This window comes from Helianthus annuus, chromosome 2 (assembly GCF_002127325.2).
Source record: "Helianthus annuus cultivar XRQ/B chromosome 2, HanXRQr2.0-SUNRISE, whole genome shotgun sequence".
NCBI lineage: Eukaryota > Viridiplantae > Streptophyta > Magnoliopsida > Asterales > Asteraceae > Helianthus > Helianthus annuus.
In genome coordinates, this window is record NC_035434.2 from 3,514,411 (window position 1) to 3,531,745 (window position 17,335).

Genomic DNA, 17,335 nt, shown 5'->3' on the forward strand with positions numbered 1-17,335 from the left:
AGATTTTAGGTGTGTTTTAACATAAACTTTATAAAAGCCAAAAAGATTTTATTTCTAATTTCTTTTGATTACCCAATGTTGGAACTCGAGTCTTCGTTACCTGAAATCTGATAAAAAAACCGAAACAACTGATTCTTCATAAACGGTCGAAATTTGCAAGTTTTGAAAGTTAAAACCTAAAATTGAACAATTTGTTAAACTTTCAAACTGTCAGACGGTAGTTGATTGAAAAATGGTCACATGTGTGTCGTTTGTTTATGTTAACTATATTCCAAGCAGTTGTCCTCATTACGCGTTTAGCTTTCTTGTATGTGCAGATGCTACAATCAAACCAGCTAAAGGCGAAGAGAACGTGTTCGATAACTAGCTTCGGAATGAAGACACGACGTGGAGGCATTCAAAAGATAAAGATGATCGAGTTGCCGCTGACCTCTCATCAACAACTCAAGGATCTAAGTGCTGAAAATGGAGTTTATTTTAAGGGGGAATTTGTTAACACACTTCCTAAATGAAAGGGGGAGTTTGTTGATACACTTTCTACTTACGACACATGAAGACATTGAAGATCCTCCGACATGGAAGACATGGAAGATGAACCTTACAAGTAGCGTCCAAGGGGGAGTTTGTTTATACACTTTATGTGGACGCGACTCGGTTCGGTTCGACTCGGATCGGTTCAAATCGGTTAGTTTCGGCTCAAGCCCGACGTCGCGACATTTCTCCGTCGTGCGCCCCATAGTTCGACACGCGAAGCACGAAGAGCCGTGAACTTTCCCGACACCACATCACCATGACATCACCATGATGATGTCATGAGAAGACTTTTTCATGTGAAAACTACATATCCACGTGAATAGAGTTGTGAACCATTTGATGATGCTGATTATTCTTGTTTGCTGATTGGTTATGCTATATGATTCAACTCCCACGAAAAACTGATCTGATGCTGTTGACGAAAAACCCTTGATGAAAGACATTCTTCGTCGTGCATTGATAGTGACGAAAAACTTGTTGTTTTTCATCATCTATCTTTCATCGGCTGAAGTGTTTCGTCGGCTGCTGGAGTCTTTCGTCGAGGTCTGCTTGTATCTCATGTTCTTATCTCGGTTTGCTTTCCCGGTTGGATTCCGCACAACCGGTTTTGTTCGTATACAAGGATTAGGCGACTAGATCCTCCGCTAGTGGACCTACAGACTCAAAAAGTAATTTACTCCAAATTTAATAAATCAAAATAAAGTAACTTCAATTTGGTAAATGTGAGAGAGTGTAGAGCACAAAAAGAAAATAAAGTCAATAAAAAAGGAATGACAAAAATGTATTTAGTATCTATAAATAATGTCCAATCAATCTACAGTCCCTAATATCCTTGGACATTTTTTATATTACATAAATATACCAGCTAATCCGGGTCAAACAACCAAACGAGATAACAAATACATTATTTTTGTTCCCCGCACATATCTTTGATTAAAAGCCATGAAATTTCGCTCTCTTAGACTGAAAGCCATGAAACTAAATTGATCATTAAACATACAAAAAACGTGGATATTATTTCGCTCTCTTAGACTAAAAGCCATGAAATATCTCCTAAGAAGTTTTTGTGCAACTGGCCCAGTATTCAGCTACAAGCTTGGAAAAAACAGAATCCATTTCCATTAGCTTTGAAGGTTCACTATACTCCACCATTTCCCCTGCAAATCAAATAAGTCGAACAGATTGAAAGTTGCCCAGAATGTATTTTTTAAATATGATCATATTTAATACATCAGTTGTTATACAATACATGTACCGAAAAGTTAATCATTTTGATCTTACCTGACCTTTAACAATTACCAACCCAATTGCACCACCCTCTCATTTTTCATTTTTGCCACCTATACTTTTGGGTTCATTTTAAAATGCATTAAAATTGTTTATTCCAACAATGTAGGAACCACGACTTACCGAAAGAGAGAACCATGACCTTGTCACTGTCTAAGACAGTTGGAACTCTATGAGCAATGGTTATGACAGTGCAACTTGAGAATTCTTCCCTTATGATTCTTTGAAGAATGGCATCTGTTGCTGAATCAATCGATGCAGTTGCTTCATCAAGTACTAGGATTTTGTTTCTCCTAAGTAATACTCTTCCTAGACAGAATAATTGTCTTTGTCCAGCACTCCAATTCTCTCCGTTATCACTCACTAACAAAGACGTAATGATTGAAGTATTGTTTACAATTTGTTTGTACTAATGTACAATATAACCAAAAAAATACTAACCTGGAGACTCTAGCAAATTTGGAAGATCAGTGATGGTGTTCTTTAGTTGACACTTCTCTAATGCCTGAAAACCGTTTAAACCATGTTAAATAAACATAGAAGACTGTAAAAATAAAGGTAGCAAGTGGGTTGGGTAAGGCTATATATGTGTACTGGTCTCACTGTTTTTAACCATCACATCAGTTTCACGTAGTCATGAGCTCCTACTTGCTTTTTTTTTCTTGAAGGGGGGGGGGTGTTTAGGTTTTGGGTTGTGGTTGGTGGGTTTGGGGGGGGAGTGGTTCTCAACTGATACGTTGTCTTAACCGGGTCTGCTAGAGAGACCCCTAGAACAATAGATACCCAATTTAAACCACTCAATGAGAAACTCTTATCACCCAGACTTGAACTTAAGATCTGGAGGGGAAAACTCACCCGACCCACCATAGGTGAAACTTAAATACCTGTGGCCATCACTAGTGCTCTAGTGATGGTTAGTTATAAATAATTGTGGTTTCAAATATGACTACTTGTGTCAACAAAACCGAGTCTAGTATGATTGAAATTTTGAATTAAAATGATTTAAGAGGCTTCATATACTATAATACATTTTACTGTCAAACCATTTAACCCGATTTCTTTGAATTTATTATTTTTATTTTTATCGATATGCTTGTTAGAGATAAGAAAACATACAATCTAAATAGACTCATTGAGCAGTAAACTGTCTAAATTGCATCTTTATTATTGAAATATGAATATTATAATATATTACCTTCCATATCTCATCATCTGAATGAAGTTCAAGTGGGTCCAAATTCGTTCGAATACTGCCCCTAAAAAGGGTGGGTTCTTGTGGGATGACACTTAGTTTCATTCTCAGATCTTTAAGTCCCATATCGCAAATGTTTAATCCATCTATAAGAATTCTTCCACTATCAGGTTCTACCAAACGAAATAACGCTGTTGTAAGCGTGGTTTTGCCACTTCCGGTCCTTCCAACAACACCTACTCTAGTCCCTTCTTTGAATGTACAAGTGATTCCTTTGAGAACTAGTGGTGCGTTTGGACGATATCTCAACTGAAATCATAACCAAATGACCATTAAGTAAGATGTTCATGTGGCAAGATGGCATAGTGATAGTCAAAATGGTTCATTTTTTAATTAGGAGTGAAAATGGGTTGTGTGGGATTGCATTATTCATCTAGAACTACTTTATTCGTTTTTGAAGAAAATATTATAAAACCGGCATGAATTAAATATAATATTACATTACAATGTGCTACTTTTAACATGTTGCACACTTGCACATTCAACCCATTCAAACACGGTCAAAATGGATTGAGATGGGTTGGTTAATCTCCTAACATTTACTTCTATTCAAGTTTTAAGCAAGAACTTTATAAAGAAAGAATGCGTAATTATGTTTGTAAATTTTATACTATTATAATAATAGTTTAAATCTTTAAATATGTAGGTCCGTGTTTTGGGATCCAACCCGTGATTTTCATGATTTTGTTCAAAGATGGAAGAGATAAAGAGATGATAAACAAACAACTTTTGTATTAATCCGGTAGTAAACATTACAAGTCGGCCCGATTACATGGAAACCGAAATAATACCAAAGAAGTATACATCCAGGGAGAAATCAAGTGGTGATTTCTCCCGGTGAGGACTCAAACCTCCATTCACTCTCTAGCACACACTTGTGCTCTCACTCTTGTGTTTTACAAGACAAGGTGTTGGTATTTATACCAAACACAGGTTGCACAGTCGAAGGATAACACTGACTGGTCGATAGATCATCTGTCGACCATCCAGCTTTCGAAAGATACACACATGCCTCGAAGGATACCATATCCTTCGAGGTCCATCTTCAACCTTCGATGGATATCTTTCGAGCTCATCGAAGGATATCAACAATCCTTCGATGCCCTATCCTTCGACACCAACATAAGCAACCATAACTTGTCTAGCAAACACACACACGGTCAACCGAATAACCCTCTCGTTTGACCACTTCAAACGAGCGGGTCTATACATGTTCGATAGACCGTTTCACTAACTATTACAAATTCAGCGTAAAATAATAACTAATCTATTCGACAAGCATCGGACACAAAATCTGCATCAACAAATTCCCCCTTGTCCGTTGCTGTCGAATGCTGAAAATGCAACTGCAATCGATCTTCAGTCAAGTATTCAGCTTCTCTGTGTTAACAAATTCCCCCTTGACCGATGATCCAGGTAAGTAGTATCTTGATGCTCATTGTAAAATATTTCCCCCTCAGAGTGCGCGCTTCCGTGTTGAGTGTTGTGCAATTTCCTCAAAGGACTCAATTGACCGATCTTCCGCTGATCTTCCAATACTCCAACCGGCATTTGATAAGGGTTCCATTCTTTAACAACTGCATCAAGTCTTGATCTTCAAGCATACTACATTGATAGAGATTTCTGGTGAACTGTCTTTTGTAAACCGTCTTTGTGGAATCGACCAAGTAATGCACTTTAATCTTCAGCATCAACACTCAGGAAAGTCAGCTAGACCAAGTGTATCCCTTGCAAGCTCAACCAAACGGCACGCTTAGTTGAACTACATCCAGATCTCATTGTCTCGCCTTTGTGAAGTCGACCACGTAATGCACTACGGATCTTCAGCATCAGTACCCAGGAAGTCAGCTTGACCAAGTACATCGTTTGCAAACTCAACGAATTGAGTTACCCCCAGATCCCTGTAAAATCCCAAAGAAGCATCAAACCCAAAACCGAATCCTGCAGGTCTTCAGCCTTGAACTATCAACTTCTATAAAGATTCCCCCAGGTCTTCAGTAAACAGCGCTTTGAAACAACTGTCGACTTTAGATACCTGTATGTTTCCGTGCAAAACCCTTCACGCTGGCTGGAGAATTAATTAAAATCCTCAAATATGTGTCTGTGCAAAACATTCCACTCCGAACCGCTTGTATCACCAGAAAAACCACAAACTCTACCACCTGTGATTGCGTTTAGAAATTTACCGAAGAAATTCAACAAATGAAAATTTTTATCCCCCCATTTCTTTGGTAAAATCTCTAAACCTTAACAGATTCTTTCCACTTCAAAGAAACTGTCGTCAAATGTTCACCAATTCCCTCCACTGAGCGGAACTGTCATCAATCTTCATTGAATGTTCTCGGTTCCGAAAATTCACGAACATGACTTTCTTCTTTGCATAATCTAGTTGAATAAGAACGTCCCCTGGTACCCCGTAGGATCTGAATTGTATCCCTCCAAAGAATTTGTGAACTCGTTAGGACCGGTATTGACATTCTAGGTTCATTCATTCGTTACCAAATGCGAGAATATGACAATAAACAAAAAGATTTCTTCGTTGCATATTCTAGTTGATAAAGAAATTTCGCCTAGTACCCCGTAGGATCCGACTTGTATCCCTCCAAAGACTTTGTGAACTCGTTAGGATCGGTATAGACGTTCCAGGTTCATACGTTCGTCTTCAAATGCGAGAATATGACAATAAACAAAATCCTTTCGAACATTTCCGAATAACCGGTAACAATCATAAATACTGATGTGCGGAAGCGAACATACCGTGTTGTTTTTGGCCCATAATAGTCGCGTTACCATTTTTGCCATTTGCATCGGTAACCGTGACTACCCCACATTTTTCAAAAATCAAGCTTTCATCATCTTCTGTTTTCATCGTTCCGAATCATTCCGCGCGCTCCCAAAATCCATACAAATTTTGACCTTGATATTAGGAGCGCGATTCAGACCAACTCCGCAAATACCCGACCCCACTCCCACTAGTAATTTGTAGAAACCATCATGTGATAATGGTTGCTAGTAAATTGCTAGTGGGCCATCAATAAAAATCCACAAATAAATTTTGGTCCATATACCCGATGACAAAACATATCAGATCATCTTATTGGTATCGGCCCAAAATAAATGATAAATGTCATGACCCAAAAAAAATGGTTACATTGTTGCTGGGCCCAAGTGTGCATTTATCAAACCCCAAGACAGCCCAAATGTTAAATGTAGGCCTATAATAGGATTAAAGATATTCAGATGTTTAAACGTGGGGCCCAACTCAAAAATCAAAACCCTACTTCACCCATTCAGCCGACAACAGTTATTATTTCTTTCCCCAAGGTCAGCCGATAAACATCTTCACTTTTTCAACCTTTCACTTTCTGTCAATAAATATCCTTACCTTCTTCTTTTTCTTTAATAAACAACAAACAGCCGACAACCATCATTAACATGTCTGACCCCTTTTTCTTTATTTATTTTTTATTTTTATTTTTTTTTTTTAATCAACAACAGAATGATCACCGCCCATATGACCAATAAAGTTTGTTGTTTATTGTTTGGGTTGACTGCCCAAGGCACCGCCCCAAAAAGGCCAATAACATTTGATTGATTTTTGTTGGTGTGCACCGCCATATGCTTCAATTAACAAAAACAACCTCCTGTGACAGATGTTTCCACAACCGAAGGATATCCTTCGAGGTTGTTGGAATGATTATCCTTCGAAATTGTTGGGGGTTTCGAGCACAGATCTTTCGGTCTCGAAAGATGATCCACAGATCAGTTTCTGTCTTTCGAACAGATATGATCTTTCGAGGTTGTGAGATAATCCTTCGAGAAAAGAATCTTTCGAAAGTTGTGAAATTGACTTTTCTGGCACATGTCAGATCTGGATCTGACACACATCAGCTGCTGTCATATCAGAACTGATTTTTCAAAAAGAACTTGACCCTTCGAAACAAAGAATGATCCTTCGAATCAATGAAGGATAACCCTTCGACTAAAGGACTGATCTCTCGAAAAAGCAACCTGATCTTTCGAAGTTCTTCATATCCTTCAAACTATGAAGATGTGAAGAACATTATGAACACAGGGACCTGGGAAAATTTGCAGATGCGATGAAACACTTTGTACACAATTTTTGATGAAGAAAACTTGAACTTTTAGGAGAAAAACATAAAACCCAACACTCGTTTTATCACAGATCTGAATATTCGGGTTCAGATCTGAGTTTTTCTCATTTTCACCATTTTTACATCTTGAACAAAAAAACCACAAAAATCACAGATCTAGAGCACATGTGACTTAGTAAACGGTTAGTTTTACTAAATCGGGCACCATGGCTCTGATACCAATTGTAGGTCCGTGTTTTGGGATCCAACCCGTGATTTTCATGATTTTGTTCAAAGATGGAAGAGATAAAGAGATGATAAACAAACAACTTTTGTATTAATCCGGTAGTAAACATTACAAGTCGGCCCGATTACATGGAAACCGAAATAATACCAAAGAAGTATACATCCAGGGAGAAATCAAGTGGTGATTTCTCCCGGTGAGGACTCAAACCTCCATTCACTCTCTAGCACACACTTGTGCTCTCACTCTTGTGTTTTACAAGACAAGGTGTTGGTATTTATACCAAACACAGGTTGCACAGTCGAAGGATAACACTGACTGGTCGATAGATCATCTGTCGACCATCCAGCTTTCGAAAGATACACACATGCCTCGAAGGATACCATATCCTTCGAGGTCCATCTTCAACCTTCGATGGATATCTTTCGAGCTCATCGAAGGATATCAACAATCCTTCGATGCCCTATCCTTCGACACCAACATAAGCAACCATAACTTGTCTAGCAAACACACACACGGTCAACCGAATAACCCTCTCGTTTGACCACTTCAAACGAGCGGGTCTATACATGTTCGATAGACCGTTTCACTAACTATTACAAATTCAGCGTAAAATAATAACTAATCTATTCGACAAGCATCGGACACAAAATCTGCATCAACAAAATAAAACTATTTAGAAAGTTGTATGTGTAATAGTAGACTATAAGCAACTTAAAAACCTTTTGCCTTTCAGTTATTGTTTATAAAAAAACACATGTTCACCACTATAGATGTTGGGTGTTTGATCCATTTGACCCATTCGGCGAATTTGTTTGATTTGTCCTATTTGAAATAGAAGCAACCTAGATCAAGCCATTTCATAAGTATACTGGTCAATACTGAAATAACACAGTTAACTCTTAGTGATCATTGAACTACATTGATTGAATCTTACTTATTGCAAAAAAAAAAAAAAAAAAAAAAAAAAAAATGAATGATGAAGGAATCGAATCACTAACAAAAGGATTGTTTGACCTATTTATACTAACCAAAGATTAACAGCTAATTATTAATTGACCATAGATTGGTTATAACATCTTTACTAATGCTTCATAATTAGCCGCTGATCATTTGCTATGTTTCTAATTAATGGCAAAAGTATATATTGACCATAGTTTGACTGCAACTCTATACCTAACAATTTCCACCTTAAGGCTTAAGGACAAGTCAAACATTCCCCAACGAATTCAAACACTGCGTGAACTTTGTACTTGGTAGTGATTTGGTCAACATGTTAACTGTATCCTCAATTGTGTCCACCTCTTCTAGAGTTGCTTCTTTTGGTTGCACTACATCTCTTATGCAACGCTACTTGACATTAATATGCTTTGTGTTTTCACAAAACACATGATTCTTAGACAACCCGAACCCCTTCATTCTCACATAGCACCACTGCATTGACCACTTTAATTCCTAACTCAGTCACAAAACCCTTTAACCAAATTGCTTCTGTCAATGCTATATACAATATCTTATAAAGTAGCTTTCCAACTTACCGAACTTCCTCTATAAAGACCTTTACCTAGATTAGCTAAGTACTTGCTAACCAAGCTAACAAATACCCAAAATCTGGTCTTGTACAAACCATCAAATACATAAAGGCTTCCAACAACACTGACATAAGGAACATTCTTCATTTTATCTAGTTCATCATCCGACATCTTAAAATGTTGAGCAGTAGGAGTTACCACGGCCTTACAATTCTACGTAAAGTTGTTGATTAGAACCTTTCTCATATAAGACTTTTGAGATAAGAACAACTTACTCCGCGCCCAAAATCTTCTTAGCATTCCCAATTCTTTCATATCAAACTTCTTGATTACCAATCTTTAGTAGCCATAACTTGTTCCTTGTCTTTACAAGCAACCAACATATAATCTGTTGGTGCACTTGTGTCTGTACTTTGTCTGTATTCGGTCTGTATGTAAACGATGTCCTTGTCAGTCCTGTAAGTTGACCAAGTCAACCGTCCTCCTGGTTTGACTCAGTCAACAGTTGAAAGAGATGTTGAAAGATGCACTGTCCCGAAGGATAAGAGATCGAAGGATGATGTGGATCCTTCGATCTCATCGAAAGATATGCTTCGAATGACTTGACCTCGAAAGGTGATCCTTCGAGGTACATGCTTATCCTTCGAACACTTAATCTTCGACAGATGATCCTTCGGACCATCTGTCGAATCCTTCGGACATAGCATCTTGGGCTGGGTATAAATACCCATGCATGTGTTGAGTTTCAGTAGACAGACACAAGACAGAGAGAATACACCCACACGGGCTGAGAGCATTCTGTCCAAAACTCACACACACACTTGAGAGTTTATAGAACACTTCTGTAAACATTGAGCTTGTAACCGAACCCTCATTGCATTAATACAAGTTGTGTTAATCGGTGAACTTGTGTGTTTGTTTCTCTACTTGCTACTAACTCGGTTTGCTTGCTAGCTTGGATTCCGCACTCGCTAGTAGGTTTGTATAACAAGGTTTAGGTTCGTAATCCTCCACGAAAAGGGACCTACAAGTGGTATCAGAGCTAAGGCTCTTAACCTTGTTTAAAACCGGGTTTTTACAAGTTGTGGTGTGTTGAAACACTTGGTTTTGCACCTGTTTTTACTTGTTTTCTTGCTTTTTCTTTGAGTAAAAACGTGTCTAAACTAACCGGGAGTGTTCAAGGTTGGGTTGGGTAACATAATAATTGGTTTTTTAGAAAACTTTGTGTTTTCCGGTGGTATTCCGGTGTGTTTCCGGTGACTGGACTTGAGGATAAGGTTTTGCCTTTTTGGGTATTATTTTTGAAAGTCAAAAGGTTGGTGGAAAGTTGTGCAGAAACATCCCTTCTGCCGAAAGCAACTTCACCAACCCCATCACCTTTTTCACCAACCTTTCACATCAGATCAGATTGTGTCAGAGCTCTCGAAAGATATCTTTCGACATCGAAAGATTATCCTTCGACATCTGTCGACATCTGTCGATCAAGGAAGGCTCGAAAGATTACTATCTTTCGACCCATCCTTCGAAGTCTGAATCATATCCTTCGAGAAAGGAATCTTTTCGAAAGATTAGTGTCCGAAAGATTAGGATCCTTCGTATTGGTGAATCTTTCGAGATCTGTTATTCGAAAGATAAGGATTTGGCTCGAAAGATAAGGATCTTTCAAAGGGAATCTTTCGAGTTCTTGAATCTTTCGAAATCTTTGTTCGAGAGTCAACAGTAATCTTTCGAGTACTGTTGATCCTTCGAACAAGGTTATATCTTTCGATTGTGGTCAGTTTGTTATTAACAAGTTTCTGTGATTTCAGATCCTTCGACCAGGATCCTTCGGCTGTGTATCTTTCGGATCATTCTTACTTAGCATTTATTTTGCTCATCTATCATGAATCCGAGTTGGTGGGGAAGTCCGGCTCCAGACAGTGGAAAATACATGAATACCAGTCAATCTCCATCATGGGCCGAATCTCCAGTTTCTACATCCTCACAAGCAAATGCCACTCCAGCTGGTCAATGGGCGTTTGTTTCAAATCAAACTCCGAGTATTCAAAGTCTTCTACTAAGCGAAAGTGAAACCGGAAGTTTGAACAGGCCTCCAAAGTTGATGCATCTTCATGAATATCCAGGATGGGTTGATCGTTTCCATACATACATTCTTGGTCAAAATACAGAGTTGTGGTTGCGGTTCATTACGGAATTCGATCAAACTATCGAGGTTGCTGCTTCTTCGACAGCTACATTTGCCGATCTTCCTGATGAACAAAAGAAGACGTATGACTTAGAAAAGAAAGCATACGCTATTCTCACTCAAGCACTGAGCAAGGATATTTATCATCAGTTCGTCAGTTTCAAGACTACGAAGAAGTTGTGGGATGCATTGAAGACAAGAGGAGTAGGTAATGAAGCCACGCGTCAACTACGACGAGATCTACTGAAGAAAGAATTCGATGGCTTCACATGTATGGATAAGGAGTCCTTAGGAGATATGACAAGCCGTTTCTATCACCTACTTACTGAGCTGACCAACTTTGAAGTCACAACGACTCCAACAGAAGTGGTAAAGAAGTTTGCCGATGCATTGCCTCCTCAATGGAATAACTTCCTGGAAATCTTGAAGTACAACGGAACGTTGAGAACTACAAATATCAACGATTTCGTGCAGCTTCTGGAGAACAAGGATCAGGAAGAAACGTTGAAGGCAAAGAGAGTTGCAGTGCCACAGAATCCAGAGATGTATTATGGCACCTCCACTTCTTCATCTGCAAAAGCCGGTTCACATGCTCCACTTCAAACGGCGTTTGTCACAAGCACGGATATGTATGGCAATCCAGTGCAAGTTCCTGTAAAGCCGCCTCCAACCACAGATCTGTATGGAAATCCAATACAACCACCTCATCCTCCTCCTGCTCAACAACCTCAATATGCGTGTTATGGAGGAACATCATCTGCTGCAGGTCAACAATCAAAGTCAAGTACAGTACAGCTCGACACGTCAAGCTTCTCTAAAATCAGTGTAGAAGTAGCTAAGGAACACATGGAGCTGCTTAACACTGTAGTGAGCGCGTACTGTGGGTTGATAGAAGGTCAGATTGGAAACATTAATCTGACACAAGAAGATTACAGGCAGATTGATAAGGAGGAGATGGACTTGATGGACATCAAGTGGGCCTTTGCGAGTGCTGTGAGAAGAGCAAAGGATTGGATGGAAAGTACTGGAAGAACCAGCTTGGAAAGTAAGCGAGACACCAAGTATGGGTTCGATAAGCAAGCTGTTAAGTGCTTCAATTGTGGTGAACGGGGCCACTTTAAACGGGAATGTACAAAGCCAGCCCAGCACGGGAATCAAAACCCCTTCAGAAACCAAGGCAATCAGCAGAACAGAAACAATGATCGTACATTGGTGCCTGTCAACAACCAAACCAACCGAGCACTTGCAGTTCAGGTGGATGAAGGTTGTGACTGGTCAATCCAGTTAGGTGGTGATGCTCCTGATGGAACAGCATGTTTTGCTCAGATTGTGAAGGAGCTAGTTCACACCAGTGATAGAGAATCTTCTGCCAGTGGTGGTGAATCGTCTGAAGATGAAGACTCCTCTGGATACAGTAGGAGCGTTGATGAAGAATCATCCAATTCTGGTGATGATCATGTGGGTGAGACATCTATTGTTTCGGATGATATTGACATTGATGAACTCTTGGGGGAAGCTGTAGCAGAAACTCAAAGAAGATCTATTCTGGTGGATCAAGCTGCTTACTCTTCGTCTTCTCTCCATTCAGCCTTTATGGCTAATGTCGACGGTTCATCAAGTCAGGTATGTGTCGATGAACCCACTGCTGTTAATTGTGATGAATGTGCTAGGTTGCATGCTAGATGTGCTGATCTTGAGAAAAGTATGTCTGAGTTGCAAGGCAAACATGATGCTTTACAAGCTAGTTTGTTTGACTTGCAAGACAAACATACTATTGTGAATGAGAATTTGAGTGACTTGCAAAGTAAGCATGACGCTTTACAAGAGAAATATGATGTGACATTCATCCACAATCAGAAATTGACTGTGGACCTCTCTAAATGCACAGAAGCCAACATGTTTTATGAAAACCATGAAAAAGAATTTAAGTCAGTAATTGAAACGTTAAAGAAGGATAAAACTGAACTGACTAAAATGGTTTCAAGAAAACAAACTGATATTAATTTGTATATATCTCGCCTTGAGAGTATGCAAAAAGAGATGGCGTGTGTGAAAACCGAAAGTGATGCGATCCAACTCAAGCTAGACAGTTATTTGAGTTCTAGCTATGTGTTAGATCACATCATTGACGTTCAGAAGGAAAAGAGAGATGTCACATGCATAGGGTACAAGAAGTGTCCACCACCAGTGAGACATAATTATGACGCCATGCCTGATGAAGAGGACAGGGTTTTCTTTGAACCTTCTGTGCCTCTGGATGTTAAGGAGTTTGCTGCAGGACTCGGATACCAAAAGGAAGTATCCTCAGATTCAGATGTGTCAGCAGATACATTTGTGAGTGCTGAACAGAATCAAGATCCTCCAGTTGTGATTGAGGATGCTGATTCGTCTGATGATGAATCTGATGATACTGTCCCAGCAAAGTCTGATGCGGTAGTCAAAAATGAGGACATACCTCTTGAGAATCACATTCTATGTGATCCCCCTGTTCAACCCGCTAAGACTGTTGGAACTGAGTCCTCATCTGCAGGAGAGCCGGAGAGTGTGAATTTGCTGTACACTCTAGTTGGTGATGATAAAATTTACTCAGACAAAGATTTTCCCATTAAGAATGTTAATCAATCCTTAATCTGCAAAGTCTTTGAAAATTCGACGAGTAAGTTCTTGGGAAAGGCAGGACCTAAAGTTACAGTTACACAGTGTCCTCCTATTCCAAAAGCTGAAATTCGAAAGCAATTTGGTAACAAGAAATTACCAACAGTGCCAACACAGCAAAATCACACCAAACCCAAAGGTAAAGCACCGGCTCAAGCTAACAAGAAGCCGAACCAAAAGAAGAAGAAAAATGTTAACTTTGTGAAATCGACGGGAACAGACAAAATTGAAAAGTTTGAAAACCAATCTAACTTAGATTTTGTCAAGAAAGCTTTTGTCGAGAAAAGAAATGAACCAAGCAGTTCAAAACCTAGTACCTCGGGTTCACAAAGTTCAACATCTTCGGCTAGACGATCACATGACTCTTCGGGGTTTGTAGAACGAAGATCATGTTTTGAGTGTGGAACCATTGGGCACATTATTAGAAACTGCCCATATCTTCATAAGCAGAAAGGAAAGGTTGATGATCCCCGTGGCAAAACTGACCGTAAGCCAACTGTTTCCACAAAACAAGATCCCCGCCTTGTAAAAGAAAGGGAAAAGAAACAGAAACGCCAACAGGTCAAAAGAATAGAAAAAGCGATTAAAACCGATGCGGTTCAAAAACAATCTGTTGTTGTAAAACCAGACAATTCTAAAACTTCAAATTCTCAAGAAGTTAAACTTTTAAAGAAAAACACTGGTGAAACCAAACAGACTTGGAAACCAAAAACGGTTACTGAATCAGGGGGACCATCACAATTCACCAACCATCAAAGACAAGAAGTTATTGTCATTGATGAAAATGGAAGACCCAAGACCACAATGGCTTGGGTCCCCATCTCCAACTAATTCATTTGAGTTCATGTGCAGGGTGCTTCAGGAGGAACTATCAGTAGTCACTGGATTGTTGATAGTGGGGCATCTAGGCACATGACAGGCGACATGAAGCTTCTCTACGACGTTAAATCTATTAGAGGAGGTTATGTTGCTTTTGCTGGAGATAAAGGTGGATACATTACGGGAGAAGGAATGATATCTAACGGGATTGTCAGCTTTGACAAGATCAATTTTGTGCAACAACTTGATCACAATCTTCTTAGTGTTTCTCAAATTTGTGACAAGAAATTTTCAGTACACTTTGATGCTAATGGATGTTATGTGCTGAAGCCCGGCTTCAAAATTCCAAAAGAATGGATTCTCTTGTCGGCTCCAAGGATAAATGATTTGTACGTCCTTGACATGAGCCAGGCTATTACTACGTCTGCACAAGCAACTTGTTTCGTTTCAAAAGCCACAGAAAAAGACACTATCTCTTGGCACAGACGAATGGGTCACATTCACTTACGCAAAATGAATCATTTGGTTTCAAATGAATTGGTGAATGGTGTTCCCCTCAAAAATTTCCATCTTCAAGACATCTGTGTTTCGTGCCAGAAAGGAAAGCAAACAAAGAAGAAGCACCCTACAAAGAAGAAGCACAAGAGTATTCGGGGTGATCAATACTGCCTCGTGGTTACTGATGATTATTCAAGATTTTCTTGGGTTGCGTTCATGGCACACAAGAGTGAAACCTTTGGTATTATCAAAAACTTAATCATTCAGATTGAGAATTTGTATAAGTTGAAGGTTAGGCGGATACGTAGCGACAATGGTACTGAATTTAAAAATCATTCCATGATGGAGTTCTGCACTTCAAAAGGTATTCTTCATGAGTTTAGTGCAGCTTATACTCCTCAACAGAATGGTGTCGCTGAACGTAAGAACCGCACATTGATCGAGACTGCTAGGACAATGTTGGTAGAGTCGCAGCTACCCATTCCATTCTGGACTGAAGCTGTGGCCTCTGCATGTTACACATTGAACAGAGTCCTTACAGTCAAAAGACACAACAAGACCTGCTTTGAGCTTCTTCAGAAACGGAAACCAGATTTGTCTTATCTCGAACCGTTTGGAGCTCCATGCACGATCATCGATCCTAATGGAAAGTTTGGGGCAAGAGCAATTGACGGATACTTTCTTGGGTATGCCACCCCTAACTTACGAGTCTGGAATCTAGAGACTAAAAGGGTCGAGGAATGGTCTGAGGTCAGAGTACAAAGGCACACCTTGCCAGTCAAAAATCCGGGTCAACCTTGGATGTTTGAGTATGATGACTTTTTCAATTCGATCAATGTTGAAGCCGTTGAAGAAAATGCTGCGGCTAGGATGTTTTTCGAGAGTGACAATGCAACAGTTTCACCGGTGGTTCGTCCGATTCTTGTTAATCAAGAACCATCTTCTTCGGTGAACAATAATACTCTCAACAATGAGGATTTTCATGATGCAAACGAATTGAACGAATCTTCAGAGGATGATGAATTTCTAGATGCAGATCAAGATGCTCCTACAACAGCAGTTCATGGTACTTCAGAGGGTACTCCTCCAGTGGATACACATCGAACAGCTGAGACTACTGCATCATCTTCTTCGTCAATTCCGGGTCTTGAATTGGTTGTTGATCTTAACCTCAACAATCTGGGTATAAATGTTCCAGTTCCAGATAATCCAGAAACAAGGATTCATAATACCCATCCTCAACAAAACATCATTGGAAATGTGCAAAGTGGCGTTCAAACAAGAAACATGTTGCGAAACAACAACAATGCAGGCTTGTATGCAGCTATTCGGGAATCCGGACAACAAAACGACTGGTCCTTCGCGTGTTATGTCTCACAAGAAGAACCAAGAACGTGGAAAGAAGCCTTGAAAGATAATGCTTGGGTTGAAGCAATGCAGGAAGAACTGCAACAATTCCAGAAGCTGGGTGTCTGGAAACTCGTAGAGAAACCTGCCGGATACAAGAAGATTGGTACCCGTTGGGTTTTCAAATGCAAAAAGGATGACCGCGGAGTTGTTATCCGAAACAAAGCACGTTTAGTCGTTCAGGGTTTTCGTCAGATTGAAGGGATCGACTACAACGAAGTCTATGCACCTGTTGCACGTCTCGAAGCAATTCGAATCTTTCTAGCCTATTGTTGGTGCACTTGTGTCTGTACTTTGTCTGTATTCGGTCTGTATGTAAACGATGTCCTTGTCAGTCCTGTAAGTTGACCAAGTCAACCGTCCTCCTGGTTTGACTCAGTCAACAGTTGAAAGAGATGTTGAAAGATGCACTGTCCCGAAGGATAAGAGATCGAAGGATGATGTGGATCCTTCGATCTCATCGAAAGATATGCTTCGAATGACTTAACCTCGAAAGGTGATCCTTCGAGGTACATGCTTATCCTTCGAACACTTAATCTTCGACAGATGATCCTTCGGACCATCTGTCGAATCCTTCGGACATAGCATCTTGGGCTGGGTATATATACCCATGCATGTGTTGAGTTCAGGAGTTCTGCCATTTTACACACCCGAGAGATAGAAGCTTAGAGAGCATTCTGTCCAGAACTCACTCACACACTTAGAGAGTTTATAGAACACTTCTGTAAACATTGAGCTTGTAACCGAACCCTCATTGCATTAATACAAGTTGTGTTAATCGGTGAATCTTGTGTGTTTGTTTCTCTACTTGCTACTAACTCGGTTTGC

At 39.7% G+C, this 17,335-nt stretch overlaps 1 protein-coding gene across 1 annotated transcript in view; it reads right to left on the reverse strand.

Moving 5' to 3' along the window:
* Positions 1-2,635: 2,635 nt before the first annotated feature.
* LOC110908303 (ABC transporter C family member 8) overlaps positions 2,636-17,335 on the reverse strand; it is a 36,872-nt gene continuing 22,172 nt past the window's right edge. Inside the window, exons 7-8 of the mRNA XM_035987287.1 lie at positions 3,017-3,322; positions 2,636-2,725 (exon numbers count right to left, since the gene is read on the reverse strand). Coding sequence (XP_035843180.1) covers positions 2,636-2,725; positions 3,017-3,322 — 396 coding nt within the window. The remainder of the gene's footprint in view (positions 2,726-3,016; positions 3,323-17,335) is intronic.